The following is a 22,422-nucleotide window of genomic DNA, read 5'->3' as shown; positions in this document are numbered from 1 at the left end:
TTCATATATGATATATTTTTCTATCAGTATTTTATTTGATGAAAAACGCCAAGTGCCTAATGTGCATCCTCACCATATAATATAATTATTGATACAAAAGATTTGTGAGCTCATTAATTTTCATACTCGAGAAGTATCCTACAAAAATATCTAATTATAGTATTTAATCATTAGTAGTACGATCTTTACAAAGCTGTGGACTGTCCGAGAGGGTCCTCTATGACACGTAATTCCAATTTAAATATATGTTGAAGACCAAATATTAACGTTGGGTGTTGATTGAAATATATTGTACAAATTCATTGCTTGACACAATTGGTAAGAAATAATTGACCAAAATATCTATAGACCAAATTACCAAAAAAAAATATATCTATAAATCAAAACTGCAGTGTACTCATTTGGGCCAAATTTTTTGTATGAAATTAAAAATGATCCATGGACTTATTTGGGCCAAATTTACATATAACTTTCTCGGCCTAATCAGTTGGAAATTTAATTTAAAAAACGTGTAATTTAAAAATGACCCATTTGCCCATGTTGTCATAAAAATTAAATAAAAAGATAAATCTTCAACTTTCAGCTGTACAAATGAACCTCAGTTTCCCATCACATTTTGCGTTCAGAATATGACAAATTTTTTATTTTTATTACTAGTAATTCAATGGTTTTGTTGATTATTAGCCAATATTGTTAGTCCGATTCACTTCGTTAATTTTGACATTGTGGACCGTCGGTTTATTTTCATTTGCAAAAATCCATTCTATTTCTCCCTTCTCTGTTTTCAACACACAAATAATTCTAAACACATCATTATCGATAAAATCTCAAAACCAAACGGGGTTCATAGAGATGGATATAGATATGACTCATTTGATGCAAATTACAGATTTGCCACTCAGTTGACGGTGACTTTCCCGACCATACCCGCACCCTGATGCGGCGAACAGTAGAAGCTGTAAGTTCCCGGCTCCGTCAAGGCAACCTCGTACGTCTCTCCGGGACCGTTCAACAGATCTTGCTCGTCCATCGAGATCTTGCTCGCGTCCACTCCGCTCGGTATCTCGTCCTCGTCGAACACCACGTTGTGCGGGAACCCAGCATTGTTCTTGAACACGATCTTCTCCCCTTTCGCCACGCTGAAATCGTTCGGGACGAACGCCAACGACCCATCTCCTCCTCCGAGCAGAACTTCGATCGCCATGGCGTTCCCGGCGAGGGCGACAGAGGCTGCGACGGCGACTGCGGCCACTCCGACGTCTTTCAGGGAGGCTCTCACGGAGAGCTTCGGTGTCCTGACGCCGGCGGATACGGTCACCGTCGTGGGTTTTGCGGCGGAGACGGAGTTTGCTTTCAGGCCGGTGAAGGATGGGATCGCAATGGCGGCTGAGGTGACTGTGGCCATTTTTGTGTGTGCAAAGTTTCGATCTTTGTCTTCAAGAAGATGAGTGAATATGGTTTACAGAGATATATAGATAAAGATGGGATTTTTAAGGGAATGGAATTGTGAGGTTCATAAGTTTATGTGGTGGGAAAGTGATATGGCAATGGATGACTATCGAGTGAATGTGAGTGTTATCCTTGGAGGAATGCTCTGATTGGTCGTGTTCGGATGTTGTTTTTGATGACGTGGCTTTATTGGGTTAGAGTTTTGTTGTGAGGTGGAGGAAATTTTGTGGACAAAGTTTGTGAATTTTTGTTGTAAGAAGATGAGTTTATGAGATGGATAAGATTTTTTTTGTTTTCAATTATAAAATAGAGATTCGATTTTCACCAAATAAAAAAATAATAGATGCTAGTGAAAGAAAGCTAATAAAATCATAAAATTAGAACACACAATAAGTTTTTGTGACAATTTCTGGTTTATATGAACATAGTTGGGTGGTTTGTTAAGGCACTGTCCAAAGCGGCCCATATTAAAAATGGGCCACGTTAAGAATAAGACCCAATAAGATTTAATGGGCCAAATTAAGACCCAATAAGCATTACAATGGGAAACACGAGACAAAGGCAATGAGCAATGAAGCTGTTGATGATTTAAAAAAAAAAGGAGACAACATCAAAATTACATAATATGGCTGCAACTACTGTTGTTGGTATACGAAAACTCCTCAAGAACACATAATAAAACTCAGTTCTGAATCTCAAGAACTTTCTCACCTGAAGTCATTTCACCAGAGGTTTCAGCATTGCCGTTCTTAGAGGCACTGGCTTGTTCCGAGCGTAGGTCGGGATAGTTCCTATAGTTCAACGAATGCAGCCAGAGAGCCACGGCCCCGTCCTTGCGTTCAGCCGAGGCGATATGAGTGTAAATGTACTTCATTTTGAACTCCTCGGCTTCTTCCGCGTACGCTTTCATGGAAACCTCCTCGTGACTGTCTTTCCATTTGTTGCTATAAGACGTGAAGAAGCATTCGTCGAGGTATAGCCCAACTTCGGGTGCCATTGGTACGTTGATATTCACATCCCTACAAGTATTTTTCAATGAGTAAAACAGATTGGTGAACAATAAAGCGGGTTTTGAACCAGAGAAAGGATAAACGTTTAGGAATGTTAGAAAACGTACTTCCGGAAAGCAGTCTGGATCAGTGACTCAGGAGCACAGTTCCTCATGATCGAAACAGCAAGCCCGATCATCTTCCGGATCTGATGAAGCATAAAGCTCTGACCCACGACTTCGCACTTCACAAAGTCGATGCCATCCACATTAACAATGGTGTTCGCATTGAATGACACAATGAATCGATGAGCAGCCGGGTCTTCAGCTTTCGTTCTCGTAGTGAAATTGTGGAAGTTATGTGATCCGATGTAATAATTTAGTATCCTGTTGAACCTTTCCTTTTCCTTCTCGCCATAAGAAAACTTGTTATTCAGCATGCCAATCTTCTCTTCATCGACCGAAGTACCCGATTCTTTCAGCGAACCCTCGTCTTGTATCGTATCAATATCGGGTCTTGGTTCTCTTTCCTCAACTTTTGATCCTGAACCCGAACCCGAACCCAAAACAGAATCCCTCTCTTCCTCAACTTCCACCGATTTTGCTTCAACTTTAGACCCCAAATCCGATTTTTCTTCGCCCTTGCTCCCAGCAGAGACATCAGTACTACCCAACATCTCAGAATTCAGATTGATGTCTCCATTAGGTATGTCAGAAACTAAAGTTTCATGCTTGACATCAGTTTTATCTGCAGATGAAGTGTTCGATGAATCGTCTGACTGAACTTTCGATGATTTCGCTTCAAAACCATTACTACTACCTTTCCCCATAACACCAACAACCTTACGACCTCTCTCCGAACACTCTAAACACTTGACAAATTCCTGTCCGGAACCCAAGCTAGCCATCACAGCCTCTCTGTCACGATGCGAGAATGGATCAAGTGCAAAAACCGGAATCAGATACACATACCTCCTCCGATCGCAGAACTTCTTGGCGTTAAACGACGGAGTCACACGCTTGTACCCAAATATCCGAATCTGACCAGGGAGAATCGAATTGAGTCGATCCACGAATCCTGATGGGTCGATGAAGAACCGACCCGACACGACCTGTCCGACCGCACTCACGCCCTTGTCGGTCCGAGCCGATCGAGCCCAGTCGTACTGCCTTGGCTTGCCCCTTTCGAGCTCGGGCACTCCACCGGCGTGGAAAAGCGCCTCCTCAAGCTCGCCTTCGATGGTTTTCGCGCCAGGATTCTTCTGCATGCCCTGATACCCAACACCGCAATACGCGAAGAATATAGCGATTTTCCGGCGTTTGTACTTGGGCTTCCTCGGCTCCGCCGCATTTCCGCCTTCGGCATCCAACGCCGGCGCCGGCACATCTGTTTCGTCGTCGGTGGTGGTGGTGGACATTTTGGGCTTTTTGGGCTCTGGTTCTCGATCGGGAGCCTCAGAAGGCGGCGATCTCTTGGATTCAGATTCAGATTCGTGATTCTCCATTGTCAGTGACGAGAGATCATCCAAATACAAGGCGCCATGTACAGCTTTTCCCAAGTGATTACGGCAAATGCCCTTCCCTTTCAATAAAACCCTAAACGACGGACGGAGTTTTATCTTTACGACGCCGTTTTATCGATTTAGGCCTGATCACTAAACTGGGCCGGGTTTAGAAATGGGTCGCTTCACTTTGTTATTTGATCCATACTTATAATACATCAAGAATCCTCAGAGCCCATTTTTTTTTTTAAAAAAAAAACTTAAAATCCATGAATTTTGATTGTAAAACAAAATAATTGGCAATTATTTTTAAATGATTAGCTAACACAACAACTAAAAATTTGATTTAACTATTTTGAAGGTTTTCTCCCCTTGAATTTGTAAGTTTTCATCATGGCTTGTAATATTTTTTTTTTATAGGTATAAGGTTAGATATTTCAGATTTCAGTTGAATTATTTTGTGCTTGGTATTTTATAAAATTTATATCTATTTGATTGTAATACCTAATTTTTAGTCGATTCAAATTAGTTTTTATTTAAAAAATCAAATTCAGCTAATTTTGATACAGTATCATTTATTGTTTCAATTATTTTGATATTTCAATTAATTTATTTTAAATAACAATATACAGTTCAATTTTTTTACCAAAATATAATTATAATTCACTTTATATTCCAGTACAGGACTAAATCATGAATAATGTCGTTTTCTCGTTTAGGAGAATATTAAAACTGACGGTTTATAAGAGGAGACTAGCTGAATAATGAAAGGAAAACGACTTTTCTTCATGTTTTTTTCTGCAAAGCACCACGGAATCAGTTCCGATGTTGTAATGACACATTGCATATATAGTTGGGCCCACATAGACATTTGCATATGTATTATAATGTTTTCATTTAACTATTTTCTAAAATAAAATATTTTCTTACAGTATTAGTGGCTTTTATGTAATTTTGATATTTGAAAAAAAAAATTGTTACAAGTGTCAACATCGTCAAATGAAATGATCAAAGTCTCTCTCCGTCTACATTGTTCTCCATGAAGAGCAAAGATAGAACGCGATCATGGAGGCTTCCCTCTCGATTGGGATTAGAAACCCTAAAAGATTTTTTTTTTTAAAAAAGGAAGGGGGCGAGATTCTCTTTTCGCAGAGATTCCCCACCGAAAAAAGCTTGGATTTCTCCTTTTTTTTCAAGGTATTGTATTCTGAAATTGGTTGTACCCAGAGACCGTGAATCGAATCATCCATTTTGCTTCTTCTTCTTCATTCTCGCATTTTTTGTTGTTTATTTCGTCTTGTGGACGAAAGTTTTTGACTTTTCGATTCTGATTCGATGGGGTTAACTGTTCGAACTTTTCTCCTTCCGTTTCCGTCTCTATTTATGCATCTATTCGTTATCGGACTTGGTTTAACATCGCACGACGAAGAAGTAGCTTCTCCGTTCGGTATTTCATTGTTTTTTTCTTACTTATTCGTATTTCTGAATCTTGGGTTCTTGTTTCATCATCTGGGTATGTGGAAATTTTCTGAAATATTGGTAGCCTTGATCAAGTTGGAATAATAAGAGCACACTTCTGAATGGGAGAGAAACCATAAAACATAATAACCAGTCACTGTTTCATTAGTTGCCTTTGAATCCTATGTTGTTGTTTGCTTTGATTCCTCCTCCAGTTCCCTAATCTGCCACTTTCATTCCTCGTTTGATCTTATAAGGTCCTGAGAAGGGGTTTCATTTTGGGCGCAGGATCTCTTGTTTGGCAGACCCTTGAGTGGACATGGGTTACTTTCACAATGTAAGTCCCTGGTCTTGGCTCCATTCCATTGTGGTATAGCCTTACACTCTTGTAGGTTTTGCTTGTCTTATGCCATGTTTCAATTGCAGATTTTTGGTGGCTGCCATGATCAAACTGATACCGGTATGCTCTTACAATATCCTCTGTTTTCTCTTTGTTTATGGGTTGGATGCCAGAGTGAGATTAAGCACAGTCTTATCTTGACACTGATCCCTTCAAATCCACTGCGTTAAATTATTCTGAACAGACGATATCAGCGTTTTGCTTGGCATTTATGGATTACATCCTTATGCTAGAACTAGCAGTATGCATTAAGGAGAGTCAGGGAATAGAATTGGATTAGACATTTTCCATTAGCTTTTATCTTGGCGGTAAAGCTGTTAACTTTCTGCTCGTAACTCTGATCGTCTTCCCTATATTAGGTGCTGTGATACGCGATGGAAGGGAAATCCTTTTCCAGGTACCACTCAAATTGAATTTAGGGTTTTAAGAATTAGTCTCTACTTCAAACTGTTGTTTGGAACACCATTTACTTCTATTGTCCTGGAGAAAAGCTCTTTACCATATGAGCTTCATTTACTGGTTTAATCTACAGTTTGACAAGAATTCTTTTCGGCTTTTTCTATAGGCTTTTAACTGGGAGTCTCATAAACATGATTGGTGGAGAAATTTGGACAGAAAAGTCTCTGACATTGCGAAATCTGGATTTACCTCTGTATGGTTGCCGCCACCATCTCAGTCCCTTGCATCGGAAGGTGGTGAATTAGTACTTCGTTCGCCGGTTTAATCTATAATTTTATTAAATCGGTAGCCATAGTTAAATCATTCCTATTGCAGGTTATCTTCCACAGGACCTTTATTCGCTCAACTCGGCTTATGGCTCTGAGCATCTGTTGAAATCTCTGCTTCATAAGATGAAACAGCACAAAGTTAGAGCTATGGCTGATATAGTCATCAACCATCGTGTCGGAACCACAACAGGGCATGGCGGAATGTATAATCGCTACGATGGGGTTTCGTTACCATGGGACGAGCGTGCTGTCACTTGTTGTACCGGTGGACTGGTGAGCAGATTCGAGTAGTGATATATTCTCGGCATATGCTAATGCCATGGAAAAGCTAAAAAATTGTTTTACTACCAGGGTAACCGAAGCACCGGGGAGAATTTCAATGGAGTTCCAAATATTGATCATACCCAAGAATTTGTTCGGAAAGATCTTATTGGATGGCTTCGTTGGCTGCGTAACACCGTTGGGTTTCAAGATTTCCGCTTTGACTTTGCTAGAGGGTAACGATAATACGATATCAGAGCCTGTAAACTCTGACTTACCAATCTTGTTAGTGTATGGAGAGGTTTAATCTACACTTGTTGATATTATGCTGCAGTTATTCAGCAAAGTATGTTAAGAACTATATAGAAGCAGCAAAACCGTTATTTTCGGTTGGTGAGTACTGGGATTCTTGCAAGTACAATGGCCATGGCTTGGACTACAATCAAGGTATGCAGCTTTTTATGTTCTTATGAATGTTTCCAATTCGATCTTTCCCCGTTTCATTTCTTTCCCTTTTACAAGAATGATTATGATTTCGTAATCCTCTGATTTTGCCACTGGGTCTGGATGAAATGTGGTTGAAATCAGACGAGCAGTGATCGGAATAATCCCTTTTTTTTTACCTTCTGACAAGTTTCCCTGATGTTTCTGAATTTTTTTTTTCAGATAGCCATAGACAGCGTATCGTCAACTGGATTGATGCCACGGGACAGCTTTCAGCAGCATTTGACTTCACAACCAAGGGAATTCTGCAGGTAACACATAATATCCTTAAAGCACACTTTTGTGGTTTCCGGTACATTCAGTTCTTTCCTTCTCATGTAAGAACAGATTCATTGGATATAGAACATTGGTTTCTCAACAGAGTTGTGTCCTAAACAAATTTCATGTTCTTACTTGTAACAGGAAGCTGTAAAGGGTCAGTTTTGGCGTTTACGTGATTCCCAAGGCAAGCCACCCGGCGTGATGGGATGGTGGCCTTCAAGGGCTGTGACCTTCCTTGATAACCATGACACTGGCTCTACTCAGGTAAAACCTATATATATACATATATATACACACACCCATGTGTAGTTTCCACATTGTGCATCACTTCTGTTGATCTTTCCGTGGAACTGGTTTAGGGGTTTGACCTGAGTTTGGTCGTCGGTCTTTTACGAACTGTTTCGTTCTTTGCAGGCTCACTGGCCATTCCCTTCACACCATATCATGGAGGTAAGTGAGGTTTTCGAAACCAGATATCATCAATTTCCATGCGAAACAATCCATAGCTTCGAATTGCATTAACTCTCTAACAAGGTTCCTGAATTCTGGTACCAAGAATCTTTCCATGTACTTCCGAGCTTCTTCTGCTGACGAAATCGCGATCTTTTTTTTTTCTCTCGTAGGGCTATGCTTACACACTCACTCACCCTGGAATTCCATCTGTGTTCTACGATCACTTCTACGACTGGGGTGACTCAATCCATGACCAGATTGTGAAACTGGTAATCTCCGAGCTCGCTTTAATCTTTTTTTGATTGTTATCTCCGGTTAAAACTCTATTTTCCCGATTTTATTCCCGCCATTGATGGCCGCCTCCATCTTTAGCTGTTAAGAATTATGGTTGCAGAATGTTCATGGCAAAAGGGTTTGACAGGGGTGGTATTGATTGTTTGAATAATATAGGGGCTGTACTGTGAATAATTGATAATATATAGTACATAACAAAAAATGATTATTTCTCCTCCCCGTGATTTTAATTTTTAACTTTTTTACATAAACTCCAGTCCCCAACTTCCTGTACGGTGAATAGCGTGATAATATTAGCGGATAGGACATAAAAGAAGTGGTTCCTTGGTTTTTACAATTTTCACATTAACCCCAACTTTCTGAAAATTTTCGAAAACAACCCCTGATTTCTTATTCGTTACAGATTGCCATCAGGAGGCATCAAGATATCAGCAGCAGATCGTCCATTCGGATTCTGGAAGCTCAGCCTAACCTTTACTCCGCCATTGTCGGGGAGAAACTCTGCATGAAACTGGGCGACGGCTCGTGGTGCCCTTCGGGGAAGGAGTGGAAGCTCGCGACAAGCGGCCACCGCTACGCCGTGTGGCACAAGTAAGAGTGGCTCTGCTATTTTCGCAGTGAAAAAAAAAAGCCAAGGATGGATTGTACGGTAAAACGATAAATAATCACCCGAATTCAAGTAGTATTTGTGAACAGATACTCTACGTATTCCGTATACTTGTATGGACAATAAATGAGTGATGCTTGTACAAATAAGATCGACTATGGTTTTTAAGAATCTAATTACCTCACTGCAGAGTTAATGTCTTCGTTCGTCGGTCTTGATTTATTTCTCTGTTTGTCAAGTATGACATCATCATGATGTCATGTTTTGTATATATGAACACTAGCGTACATATGTGTAAGAAGACAATAGTTTCATTTAATTATGATTATAAATTTAAAATTAATAATGTTTTAAAATTTTATATGAAATAGATTAAATAGATAACACTAATCCTAATGATATTGGAACATGCCATTTTAATATCTATTCCCTCTGTTTTAAAATATTTATAGTTTTAGATTATTTTCTATATTTCAAAATATTTGTAGTTTTATATCTTCAAGATATTTTTTTATAATAGTTTTTAATTTTATCCGTACCAAATTTCAATACATTATTAATGATAACATTGTTTTTATCATCAAATAAAGGTATATGTGATTTTTGATTCATTTTCTTAAAAAAATATGAAACGGAGGAAGTATTAATCTAGATGCGTCTATATATATATATGTAATGTTTTTGTGAACACATTAATCTTAGTTGACTATGTTACAAAAATTGCATTTCCACACAGTCAATGGAGTAAAAAAAAAAGGCATTAAATGATTCTAGGGTTTCATAAGGGTATTATGGTAAAAGACTTTTTTTCATTAAAGGCGAAAACTTTGAGAGGCAAAAGGAATAATTATAGCATAACAGCGAGGGATGAAAAAAAACACACATAAAACATAGGATAGTCCTTTTCACATTCATTGGAATGTCTTAAATGATTCTTGGGTACTGTGTAATACACCTAAAGATAGTACTTTAAATTAAATTGCGCATATTTATTATTTTTTTTGTTCCAATTAAAAAAAAATCTAAAACATTTTCTCTAGTTCGAACAAATACACAAAATCGTTTTAATATTACACTCAATTATGTAGTTACGTGGATAAATTACGTATCGAGTTGCAAGCAAAATTCCTCAAATATTTCATTCTATATGATTCATAATACACTATATATAGTTAACCGTTTTGTTGAAGGAAGGATGTACATGTAAATATATTGAATATCTGGTGCCAATAATTTATAATATAATTATATTTGACATCTGTATATATAATGGTTCCATTGGGAGTGGGGCACTAGGAGTATATTATTATAGAATTATGGTCATGGGACTTCATGATTCATGTCTTGAATTTTCATTACAATTGCCACATCTCATCACTTGACGTTCGACCAAACCCATCACTGTCTTTTCCTTCCTTTTTTTTTAATCTGCTTTGTTTTTTCCTTATTATTATTTTTTATCATTTTGTTCTATTTACCATTATTTGTATATATAATTTTCATTAATTTTTTATACCGACTTGATCCTTAAAACAGCTATTAAAAAAATATCGAAACTGCATCAAGAAGGAAATCGGGGTCAATCATGAGCACCTTCTCCGTCACGTGATATGTGCTGAACTAAAGATCTTTTGTTCGTAGACATAGAAGCTCGTGAAGATCTTTAGATCATATCCACCTTTAATCTCAAATTTAGAGATGATTTATATATTATTTATGATATTCAAAATTCCATGAAAAAAGTTATAATATTGTCCATTTAAATTGATTTGATAAGCATAAGAGTATTGTGTTATAACTAATTTACAATGTATTCTAGTTTTTTTTTTTGCATAGTAACGTTTTGCACACATAATAAATCACAGAAAAAGTAAATCTCAAATAGAAATGGTTCCGAAATTACGAAAGTATATAAAAAATGAATTCGCAAAGACAGAAATAAATATGAATAACATAGAAAATATAGTAGTATAAACTCTTATAACTAATAGTAAATTTCATGAAAATTATGTACAATTAATTACATTGAATGATGATGACCATATGGAGAGAGAGAGAGAGAGAGAGAGAGAGAGAGAGAGAGAGAGAGAGAGCTGTATGTTGTCCGCATGCAAAAGAAAAAGGCGGAAGGAGGAAACAAAATTCGTCACAAAAACATGATTACGGGTTTGCCCTAATGCTATTATCACCAACAAACCAAATCAAACCTAAATTAATTATTATTCTAGCCACTAATTAATTTCACTTACACTAATTTCCCATTATACCCTTCGGTGTGACCAAATAGTTCTCAACATAAGAAACCATAGTATATACATATATATATGATCTCAATTTGAGACAGAATAATTAGGAGTGAATATTTGAGGTTTAGGTTTAATTATTTATGTTTCGAATATTTTTTATTAGAAATAGTTGTGTCTACTTGGTTTCTGCAATCATTCGTTTCGACTTCTATTCAAGTTTTATTTTTATCTTTATCAAGAAGAATCTTATTTTTTTTTAAAAGAGTTTGGTTTTATTCAATGTAAAATTCGATTTGAATGTACTTACATTTTATTTAAATCATTTTGGTTTGGTTATTTGTATCTAACCAAAATAATTTCAAACTTCAAAAAAAGGATCGGAATGAAAAAGTAAATGGAACCAAATTTAAAACATTTCTTTCAATAAGCAATCAGTTCACATAAATTCGGATTTAATATTTTTATAACTTTTGATTTCGGATGATTATTATTATTGCTAGCTTTCTCGAGAATATATGTCCGCGCAACGCAAATTATAATATCACGTGTCGTTTTCATAGCTATCTAACTATATCTCATAAATTATATTTAATCAGCCGTTGGTTATAAAGGGAAATTACCATGAACTGTACTTTATTTCAAAAACGCACTAAATCGCGAATATCTAATGCATTCACTTTTATTTATTTATTTATTTAATATTTGATTTTGATGCATTATGGTTTCTGAAATTTTCTGATACGGCAGAAACAGAGCACAAACATCTGTATGGACCGTTGGTATTTCTTTTCTGGATAAAGGCGAGCCTTGCAATTATAATACTTCACCAACTATCTCTGCGTTTTTTTTTTTCATTTTTTATTTGTAAACTCTACATGAAAAGTATTTATACGAAACTTGTTATTTGAAATGTTTTATAACAAAAGGAAAGGCAAAGCGTCGTGGCAATATTAATCATTTATTATTTTTACTTAGTTTGACAAAGTCACGTTGACAAAAAAAAGGACAATTACCAGATGTAAAGTATATAATTTAGGGTAAAACCCCTAAAAAACCTCTAACTTGCAAAAATATATACAAATAAACTTTCAACTTGAAAAACTATCATTTCAATCACCGAATTTATAACTTGTCACTGAATAAAACATCGAACTTGTAAATTATTGTTCTAATAAACCTTTGACCGGTTTGACCACAATTTCAGGTGATCGGAAATCCACGTATTAACGGATTGTTGATGTCATCTTATACACGTTATCAATTTTAATTTAAAAAATGATATCAACAATTCGTCAATACGTGGATTTCCAATCGTTTGAAATTGTGGTCAAACCGGTCAAAGGTTTATTAGAACAATAATTTACAAGTTCGAGGTTTTATTCAGTGACAAGTTATAAATTCGGTGATTGAATGACAGTTTTTCAAATTGAAGGTTTATTTGTATATATTTTTGTAAGTCAGAGGTTTTTTAGGGGTTTTACCCTATAATTTATAAAGATTATATTAGAGCAATGTGTTGTGTGTGTGTATAAATGGAAATCTGGGTTTCAGAATGTAATTAAACTATTATTTGAAATAAAATCTAATGAATAAAAAAAAATTATATTAAGGACATTAACCTCCAAAGTCCAAACCATGCATGCATGCATGCGTCGGCTTCAAAGACAACACAAAACCATCAAAATATTATTAACATCGATTAATGAAAGAATATGACTCCGACGGACGAGCTTCCAAGCTCAGATATCGAAACCCTAGATCTCAGCAATGTGAATTCCTCGACACAATGTATATGCCCGGCCCGTCCTCTTTTTTTTTTTTGGTGAAAACTCTCTAACTCACGTGTAATTAAGATTTTTGTTGTAAGTTTCATATTCGCCTGTAATCTCCTAATATCAGTAAAATATTTATTTTACACATTGTTAGAATTCTGAAACGACCAATATTAAAATAATCGCGTAAATCCTGTGTGTGCATGTTTTTGAGGGGAAAATAAATTCGATTCCAAGGCTAAAAAAACACATGCAACCCACTTTGACCATAATCTTAATTTTTTTATTCGATAACTTATGTGACGAACACAAATATATTAACTCCGAAACTTAGTAGAAGTATAAAATATGCTTGAATATATATATCACAAAATTGAATATGGTAGCAATATCCCGAACACGTGCAAAATGCACATGCACATGCACATAATTTCTCCGAATCTAAGGCATATTAAATATTAAACTGAAACGAGGGTTTTTAATTGTTTTGGCAAGACGAAATATGAATATTTGGACAATATTTAAAGTAAAGAAAAAAGGATGTCCTAAAGATGGCGAAGCAAAATGAAAGGGCATTTTCTAAAAGGGAAACAAAATGATCGATAGAAAAAAGTTGCACGATCCGCAGGAAACTTTTTCCCATCGGTTTCACGTCTTCTAAGATATTTTCTTAATTCATAGCATTTTTTCCTTCTCGGATTTATATAAAAAGAATTTGACTCGAATGATATATAATTAATTAAATAAAATGAATCAAATTGAAACTAATTTAAAATTAAATATATAAATGAAAGCGAAAATTATTTTAGGATATTAATAAATGTCTAATGAAAACTATGTGAAACAAATCCACAAATGACTATAATTTTTAATTTTTTTTTAAAAAAATCTGTATGAAACAAATCCCCAAATGTTTAACCCTAGTTATCACTAAAATGTTGAGTTTTGGGGACGAAAGATTCATCGAGCTAAATGGCCGATGGAGATGAAACCCCAAACAATGTTCGTTTATTTCATTTGGATTAAAAACACTTGTTTGAAAAAATTGATGACGTGGATTAGGGTTTATCAGTCTATCCATTTTCGGGAAATAGCGATTTTCAATTTGTGAATGCATCGTCGAATAAGATACAGTATTTCTTTGCATATCATTGATTAGAGATGTGTTTTGTGTTCCAAAATCGCATATCAAACCCTAAAAATGACGGATTTGAATGCGAATTTAAATATTTTTAATAATTCCCCGAATATACAACTATAAAAACTTTTTTCAAAAATATTCTGGACTACAATGATACCGTACAAACTAGTTTGAAACCCGATCCTACAAAATTACAAAACAAAAAATAAAAAAAATAAAAAACGTCGAAATGAATCCATAAAAAATACAAAACAACAAACGGAATTAATCTTCATTGCACTACATTTATGATGGCGTATAAGAACGAATATATTGCCGTAACAATATTGAAACAAAATGCATTAAATTGATTGCTAGTCCATTTTAATATAAAGTCCACTAGGGCTGGGCACAAATACCCGAAAATCGGGTATCCGTCGGATACTCGTCTCACGGATACCCGATTTTAGGGTACTCGTAATTTTCAAATCCGAATCCAAATCCTTATTTTTCAATACCCGTGAATCCGGATCCAAATCCGGATAATAGAATTTTTAAAACCGGATATCCGCGGGTACCCGCGTATTATGATTATAAATAATTATATCTTATATTTATATAACATTTTTATAAAATACAATTATTTTAGATGAAATAATTTCATATTTTTTAATATTAATTCAAAAAAATTAAATTTATTATTATTTGTCTCTTATTATCTCTTTTGTCTTATATATTTTATCATAATTCATCAATTTTTATAAATATATCTTCATGTTTTAAAAATTTTATATATGAATATTGTTGTTTTTCTTAAATAAATCCGGATCCGGATATCCGCGAGTACCCGACTATTATTCCGGATACCCGTACCCCGGATACTCGTAAATACCAAATCCCGGATACAAATCTCATAGTTAAATAACCGAGCCTCCCGGATCCGAATCCAAATCTCTCGATTTTCCCGGGTATCCGACCCGTGCCCACCCCTAAAGTCCACTATCATATTCCATTTTTATATGATGGTCCACTGTATTTAATGATGGAGATTTTACATGCACTTTTCAGAATCCAATTTCGTGAAATCTTTTGAAAGTAAACGAGAATTTAATGGGGACGAGCTGGATGGAGGGGTAGATTTTGAGGCAATAAATAGTGGGGAGAATTATGACGTTGCAATTAATACTCAGAAGGCATGCATGTTTTATTTTCATATAAATATTTATACTACTCCTAATAATAATAATAATAATAATAATAATAATAATTGCAAGCCCATTCTATCTCCTTATGGGAGTTTGCTCCTGAGATAATAACTATAAATTGTTACAAAAAATATGTTTTAATTAAAAAAATAGTTGGTATTCGGACAAAAAATGTCACAAGAATAAAGGAGATTTTGCGGGTCGTGGGAGTGATGAGTGCGACATATCAGTCGACAGAAGGGAAAGTGTGTTTAATTCCAAACTCTAAGCTGTAATATTTTTTATTTTTTATTTATCATTATTGACTATTTCAAAGGTCAAAAAAAGAAATGAAAAGGATTTACATTCATATTTATTTTTATCTACAGTGTCCTGGTAATTTAGGTCAAAAGGTTGAAACTTTATTTTTACTTATATATATATATATTATTATTATTATTTTTGTACGAAGCCTAGGATTCTGCAGTCCACTGCCTTCTGGTGGAGTAATTGGACCCATCAAGTGGAAGTTGCCTCACGAAAATTGTTAGATTTAACATGAGTATCGACCGTGTTATAGTAAATAATGTTTTGACAAAAGTCATGGTATATTTTTTTTTTATTCAGAATCATAATTATTTTCCTATTCGCAGACAAATAGTTTAAGAAAGCTCGAATTTATCTTTTCGTTACAAAAATTTAAGATCCAACTATATTTTCGTTTTGGTGGACCTAAGGTCTAATTCGCATACACATATATAAAACGTTATAATCTAATATAAACCCGTAACATATATATATATATATATGTATTGAAACTGACAAGGTAATAAAATTGGGTCTTATTTTGTTGTTTCCTATATCTTTTTATAATATTTCAATAAATATCATTTTAGATTTTTTCTCATCCTTGTTAAATTATATTATCATTAATATCCTATTAAAAAAACGATATCTATTAAATAATAAAAAATACTTTATAAAATTATATCTATTTAGAAACTCCTGAGTATAATTTTAAAAAATGAAACAGAAAACGGAACGGTAGGCGGAAAGGCGACACCCGTTGAAAAGAGAGAATTTTTTGGTAAAGAAACCAAAAAGGATTTACCACAAAATATGCTCCAAAAACTCTTCGTTTCTCTTTGTGGGTTTGAAACCACGATAACTCACTTGTCGATTCCTTTTGTTTCCTTGTTTGTATTCCCCGAGGCCCTCGGTTTTCTCTCTCTCCGCTCCTTCCTCGTTTTGCTACAGCGACATCTTAGATCTTCTCTCTCTTGATTCTTCTTCTACTGTTTCGATCTGTTCATGTTGGGTTGTTTGCTGTTGTATGTTGTTAGATCTTGGTCTTTTCAAATCCGAATCCAATCGATTCATTTCATATTCGATCGAACCCATCTCTCTCTCTCTCTCTCTCTCTCTCTCTCTTTTCAGTTTTCAAGACGATTTGTTCTGTCGTTCGATTTCTCCGTATCTCCATGTAGGATCTAGGGTTTTTTTTTTTTTTTTAATTTGTGTTCATAACTTTCTCTTCAGAAGTCTACATCAACCATCATAAATAGAGCCCATCTGCCTCTCTTTCTCTCTCTATGCCATAAATTTCCGACCTTTAATTCTCTCTCTCACATCCGCCATATAAACCCCGTATTGTAGTCCGTGTCCTTTGGCTTGTCTTTTGACCTTTATCCTCCTTACGTTTCTTCTCTTTTGAAGCGGGTGAGGAATACATGCGGGGGGAGAGGAAAAAAGGTTTGGGTACCTTTAAAAGATTTATCTTTTTTCATGCGGGTTTGACAAAGGGCTCCTTACAGGTTTCTTTGGCATTCTGTCCACCTCCCTATGCATATATTTGTGTATGTAACTCCATTTGTGTGTATATATGTGTGAGAGGGAGGTGGGCATACTGCCAATAGAGTTCTGTTAGGGTTTCTTTGCAAAACCCTCATGATATACACGTGATTCTCCATCACAAATCATATCTCTTGCACATGATGATGACGACGATCAAGATCGACCAGATGTACGGTGATGAACATTAAGGTACTGAGAACAAAGTTAAGATGAGAAAAGGGTTTTTTTCTGACCCACTTTTTGTTTGTGGTTTTTTTCTGTCGAAGGAATCTCATGATTTTTTGTGATCGTTACTTTCTATTGATCCATGTTTTTGTCGATTTGTCTCTTTGATCTCTAAAGCTCATCACATTTCTTGTGTTGAAACTCTATAACGCGATATGGGCTAGTAGTTAATTAGAAGGATATTGCAGATCATGTTTAGTTGAAAGACATGCCAATGCGAAACCCTAGTTTCTCTTATAACTTGTTTATTACTAGATCTTGATATAATGAAATGAGATTTCGATCGTTTTGCAATGGCAATGACTTTGTATAGGGTTTTCAAAGTAATGGCGTTTTGAGCCTCTTTCGTCTTCAAGAGAAAAAGTTTAATACCGCAAAAGGAAGAGGACCCATAACACGATAAAGACAAGTGAGATTCAAATGACATGATAAAATGGAAATAATTGAATTTCTTCTAATCCAACAAACATTACTATAATTATGGTAAGACGATGCATGTGTATAAGGTTCATGTGTATAGTCGGTATTATAACGCCTTCTCTCCTAGAGGATTTGAACATCATTTAAAGCATAGCGTTGGTGTTCTTTGTAGTTGTGAGTTTTCTCAGCCTCTTATGGCCATTTTTGTAAATTGTGCGAGTTTTTTTGTTGCAGAAAGTATAATTTTACCGATCGGTTACACTCATATCTTTAATTTAATTTAAAACCAATGTGAACCGTTACATTTGGCCTTTGCATGGTATTTTTAGGTGGACTGCATCATTTTTCCTTGTGATTCCATCTCTTTATACACACACACACATATATATATATATACATATACGCTAATACGAATAAAGTGGTTAATCTTTGACAGATGTCATAATTTGCGTGATTTGGTCTAATGTATACGGCTTATCTTGAACTTATTATTAATTAATGGGGTAAATATACGTAGGTTATGCATTGTCCCCTACGAATTAGGGCACGTAGACTCGTATGTTTGAATACGTTTCTTACATGACCTTCAGCGTTAGCCTCATGATTGGAACTCTGACACTTACCATTAAAGACTCGCTTCCTCCAATGTCCACGCGCGTGATCTGGCGCGTGTAGCTAATTCGCCTGGAGCGGTATCAGCGGCGCGTGGGGATGTGACACTGACTTTGCGCCGTTGTTCGTCTCACGCTCTTCGCCGTTTTGTCTGTGGGTCAAAGTTTGTGTATTGATTTTTCCCTTTTTTGTTCGGTCAATTTCGTAATAATAACATTTCTTCAGGGCAGGGTCCCCTAGGGGTTACCTATATTATCATTTGTCTTAAATTTGTGTAATCAGGTGTGTAGAATGAAATATATTTTAAAATATTTTTATTTAATTATATTGTTTTTTTTATCAACTAAGTGCATTGAATGCAAATACTAAGCTCCATTATTCTCGTGTTCATTTGGATTCTTTGTTATAAACATTTGTTTTGCAGTCCCGATGAGATAACGTGCCGTAATGTGTTATCAATCATGACGTTCTACGTATTGTCATGTTTTGGAAATGAGAAAATAATACTCTCGTTTTATATATTTTTTAAAAAGGGTTTTGCGATTCTTTATAAATGGTTCACTGCCTTTGCAATTAATTAACTACATGTTTTAGTTTGGTCCTTTTGAGTTTTTTGTTTTGTTTTGACATATTTATGTAATGAATGAATGAATATTGTTTTAAATCCAAAACCGTAAAAATAAAAATTCGAATCTTGTACATTATACATGAGAAAACGTTAGAGATCAAATCACGGGTCTACTGATGTCCATCTCGTTATTGGAGTTTAATACATTATTTTTATGAATGGATGATATGTAAAAAAAAAAAAATTAAGCAATTTATAATTAAATAAACTTGTTGGGCTTGACATCAATTGGATTCAAGTTTCATTGCAGCCCAATTACATATTGGGCTTCTCTTTTTATAAATGGGCTTTGGGCCGCAATCTATAAGAGAATTTTCTCATTTGACTTTTTATCGAATCTATCAACATAGTTTCAACATAATTCTATTGCTTTAAACTTCGAATCACATAGAGAGGGAAAAAAACCCACAATAGCGAAATGATGGAATCTTATTAGTTATAATAAAAGATACATTCAAAGAAATATGCAATTCAATTTTAATAGAAAACACAATGGAAACATTAGAAGAAAATACATATAGGCATGATCTTGGTGTAGGTACAGATGTTAGATTTTATCGGAATTGTGTGTTGGTAATAAGAGATATTTTGTTATATAAATATATAAATAATTATATTTTTCTGGCCTCCAAATTTTGATTTGTTTTTATTCCATTTGTGTTTTTTTTACTTCATATTGTGTGATGATAAACATTTTTTTTATATGTGGTGGGGTATATGTTTTGAATTTCCGTTATGTTTTTATTCGGCTATTTTTTATTTTGATTTTTAAAAAACTATATATAATAGTTTTGAATTTTGTAAAACAAAATAAAACTCCTTGAAAAGTGGAAAAGGACAAACACCAAATCTAAAAAAGAAAAAGAAAAAAGAAAATCCAAGAAAGAGAAGAACATCGCAACATATCTAAAAATGTCGACAGAATCACGAAACCATATCTCATTCCTTCGGAAGAAGAGGAAGAGCGAAGAAAGAGAGAGAGAATGTTCAAAGGCCGTGCACCTCACGCGCTCTCTCGGTCTCTTCTTTTCTTCACGCTCCCTATAAATACTCGACGCTCATCCTCTCTCTCCCCTCTCCCTCGGCCAAGAACCATCCTTCTTCTCTCACCCAACAACAACAATTACAACTCCGCTTCTGGCTCTCGTCGTCGTTGTTGGTCTTATTCCTCTTCCTCGATCATGGGATCCCTGTCGGCTTCCGATGAACGGATGCAGTACCCGGCGGCGCGGCGGGACGACTCCATCGTCGACGACTATCATGGCGTCAAGGTCGCCGATCCGTACCGGTGGTAAGATTTCGTCTCGAGCCGTAATCTCTGTTGTTCTTAGGTTTTTTTGTGGTGGAAAGGTGATGATTTCCTTTGACTAGAGCCCCCCTCGATTTTGAGTTTTCTGCATTGCGGGTTGACTTGATGATTGACTCGGACAAATCCCGGGTTCGTTCGAATTCGTCATAGAGATATTTGAGTTTTTCTTTGGATACTGCGTTGCGTCCTTTTCTGGTTTGCTAGGTTAGAGGATCCTGACGCTGAGGAAGTGAAGGAATTTGTACAGAATCAGGTGGAATTGACTGATTCTGTGCTTAAGAAATGTGACACGAGGGAGAAGCTGAGCGACGCAATCACGAAGCTTTTTGATCACCCGAGATATGATACGTTGTTCAGGGAAGGGGACAAGTACTTTTACTTCCATAACACCGGTCTCCAGGCTCATAGTGTGCTTTATATGCTGGTATATATGAGCGAAGGATACGTATTCTTTCTCTATCCATTACAATTTAGTGTTTGTGTACGCATCTTCTCTTGTTGCTTACTTTTGATTCTGTCATTGACTTTGATTGTGTATGAGTTCAGGACGATTTAAATGCTGAACCAGAGGTCTTGCTTGATCCGAATACCCTTAGTGGCGATGGAACAGTGGCCTTAAACACGTTTTCTGTCAGCGAGGATGCTAAGTGGTTGGCTTACGGGCTTAGTTCAAGTGGCAGTGATTGGGTGACGATTAAGGTGATGAGCGTCGAGGATAAGAAAGTTGAGCCTGATATCTTATCATGGGTAGGTTGTTTATGATGATACCGGTTAGGTGGTTGTTGGATTGACCGAGAAGGCTCAAATGACAAGAATGGGATTAGAAAATGATCTTGGCCTTCTTTTGAAACAGGTTAAGTTTAGCGGGATTGCATGGACATACGATAGCAAAGGATTCTTCTACAGTCGGTATCCCGCTCCCAAGTGAGTTGTTCTGATTGGTTTAATAAGCATAGTAATGCCAGAAAGTTCAATGGAAACATTAGGAACTACATGAGAGATCATTGGTTTTGTTTATCTTTTTCTGTTATCAAAGTCGAAATCTTGAGTTTTGATGGTTGTCCCTTTAGCAGAGAGGGAGAAAATATAGATGCCGGGACAGAGACTAATGCTAACCTTTACCATGAATTATATTACCATTTCCTCGGGACGGATCAATCTCAAGATATATTATGCTGGAGAGATCACGACAATCCCAAGTATCTCTTTGGAGCCAATGTCACAGATGATGGAAAGGTAATAAACTTGCAACGATCCTCTCGTGGATTCTTCATGTTTCTTAAAACTGTTTACAGTTCTTGTTTCTTTTGTTAATGTCATTTGAACATCATTCTGATGCTTATTATGATGGTTAATGCCTTTAGGAAACTGCGTTACCTCAGGTTTCTTATGCTGTGGAATTTAATCCCTTTCCGTGTTTTTTTTAAATTTTCGACATTTCAGTACTTGATCATGGACATTGCAGAGGGTTGTGACCCTGTAAACAAAGTATACTACTGTGATCTGTCTTCCATTAAAGGAGGCCTTGAAGGTTTTAGAGGAAGCAATAGTCTCCTTCCATTCGTTAAGCTGATTGACACTTTTGACGCTCAATACAGTGCCATTGCAAATGACGAAACTGTATTCACTTTCTTGACAAACAAAAATGCACCAAAGTACAAACTAGTTCGGGTCGATCTGAAGGAACCGAGCAAGTGGTTTGATGTTATTGGAGAGCACGATAAGGATGTCCTTTCGTCAGCTTGTGCAGTTAACACCAATCAGCTGGTTGTGAGTTACTTGAGTGATGTAAAGCACATTCTGCAGATTAGAGACTTGAAATCCGGGTCCTTGCTTCACCAGTTGCCTCTTGATATTGGCTCGGTATCTGGTGTTTTTGCTCGTCTCAAGGACAGTTCCTTTTTCTTTAGCTTTACCAGTTTCCTTACTCCTGGTGTGATTTACAAGTGCGACTTAGCCACCGAAGCTCCAGAAGTTACCGTATTTCGTGAAATTGCAGTGCCCGACTTTGATAGAGCAGCATTTCAAGTCACTCAGGTAAAAACTCTTCTTCTTAATCATTTTGTTGTGAAGCCATGATTTATCTCCATTGTTAAATTGAAGCTGTTCCTGTTATTGCCCTCTTTCCATTTCCAGGTCTTATAACC

The 22,422-nt window shown here is 35.8% G+C and overlaps 4 protein-coding genes across 10 annotated transcripts in view; 2 read left to right on the top strand and 2 right to left on the bottom strand.

Moving 5' to 3' along the window:
• Window positions 1-796: 796 nt before the first annotated feature.
• LOC104813771 (plastocyanin) lies at window positions 797-1,478 on the bottom strand. The gene has a single exon (XM_010541523.2). It carries the CDS (start codon window positions 1,403-1,405, stop codon window positions 899-901), a length of 507 nt encoding a protein of 168 aa, XP_010539825.1. The 5' UTR covers window positions 1,406-1,478; the 3' UTR covers window positions 797-898.
• Window positions 1,479-1,916: 438 nt separating this feature from the next.
• Window positions 1,917-4,006, bottom strand: LOC104813770 (tRNA pseudouridine synthase A, mitochondrial). Its single transcript, XM_010541521.2, has 2 exons — window positions 2,567-4,006; window positions 1,917-2,468 (listed from the first exon to the last, which is right to left on the bottom strand). The coding sequence occupies exons 1-2, from the start codon at window positions 3,940-3,942 to the stop codon at window positions 2,132-2,134; spliced, it is 1,713 nt and encodes a 570-aa protein (XP_010539823.1). The 5' UTR covers window positions 3,943-4,006; the 3' UTR covers window positions 1,917-2,131.
• A 955-nt stretch (window positions 4,007-4,961) lies between these two features.
• On the top strand, window positions 4,962-9,107 carry LOC104813768 (probable alpha-amylase 2). Of its 6 annotated transcripts, none has more exons than XM_010541519.2 (13): window positions 4,962-5,136; window positions 5,686-5,734; window positions 5,824-5,857; window positions 6,157-6,194; window positions 6,363-6,489; window positions 6,572-6,798; window positions 6,877-7,022; window positions 7,121-7,233; window positions 7,453-7,541; window positions 7,693-7,815; window positions 7,966-8,001; window positions 8,175-8,273; window positions 8,702-9,107. In XM_010541519.2, the coding sequence occupies exons 2-13, from the start codon at window positions 5,717-5,719 to the stop codon at window positions 8,891-8,893; spliced, it is 1,242 nt and encodes a 413-aa protein (XP_010539821.1). In that variant the 5' UTR covers window positions 4,962-5,136; window positions 5,686-5,716; the 3' UTR covers window positions 8,894-9,107. The 6 variants fall into 6 exon arrangements, with proteins under 6 accessions (XP_010539821.1, XP_010539817.1, XP_010539818.1 ...); XM_010541515.2 differs by having other exon boundaries at window positions 5,655-5,734; XM_010541516.2 differs by lacking the exon at window positions 4,962-5,136 and adding an exon at window positions 5,290-5,386 and having other exon boundaries at window positions 5,655-5,734.
• Window positions 9,108-19,913: 10,806 nt separating this feature from the next.
• Window positions 19,914-22,422, top strand: part of LOC104813766 (prolyl endopeptidase-like) — a 4,491-nt gene continuing 1,982 nt past the window's right edge. Inside the window, exons 1-6 of one of the 2 annotated variants that reach the window (XM_010541512.2) lie at window positions 19,914-20,257; window positions 20,480-20,699; window positions 20,822-21,022; window positions 21,129-21,199; window positions 21,349-21,511; window positions 21,719-22,312. In XM_010541512.2, coding sequence (XP_010539814.1) covers window positions 19,950-20,257; window positions 20,480-20,699; window positions 20,822-21,022; window positions 21,129-21,199; window positions 21,349-21,511; window positions 21,719-22,312 — 1,557 coding nt within the window. In that variant the 5' untranslated portion in view covers window positions 19,914-19,949. Of the gene's footprint in view, window positions 20,258-20,479; window positions 20,700-20,821; window positions 21,023-21,128; window positions 21,200-21,345; window positions 21,512-21,718; window positions 22,313-22,422 lie in introns of both variants that reach the window. The other variant, XM_010541511.2, reaches the window with a different exon arrangement.

This window comes from Tarenaya hassleriana, unplaced genomic scaffold, assembly GCF_000463585.1.
Source record: "Tarenaya hassleriana unplaced genomic scaffold, ASM46358v1 Cleome20, whole genome shotgun sequence".
Taxonomy (NCBI): domain Eukaryota; kingdom Viridiplantae; phylum Streptophyta; class Magnoliopsida; order Brassicales; family Cleomaceae; genus Tarenaya; species Tarenaya hassleriana.
The sequence above is the reverse complement of the archived record's forward strand: the minus strand, read 5'-3'. Positions and strand labels throughout refer to the sequence as shown.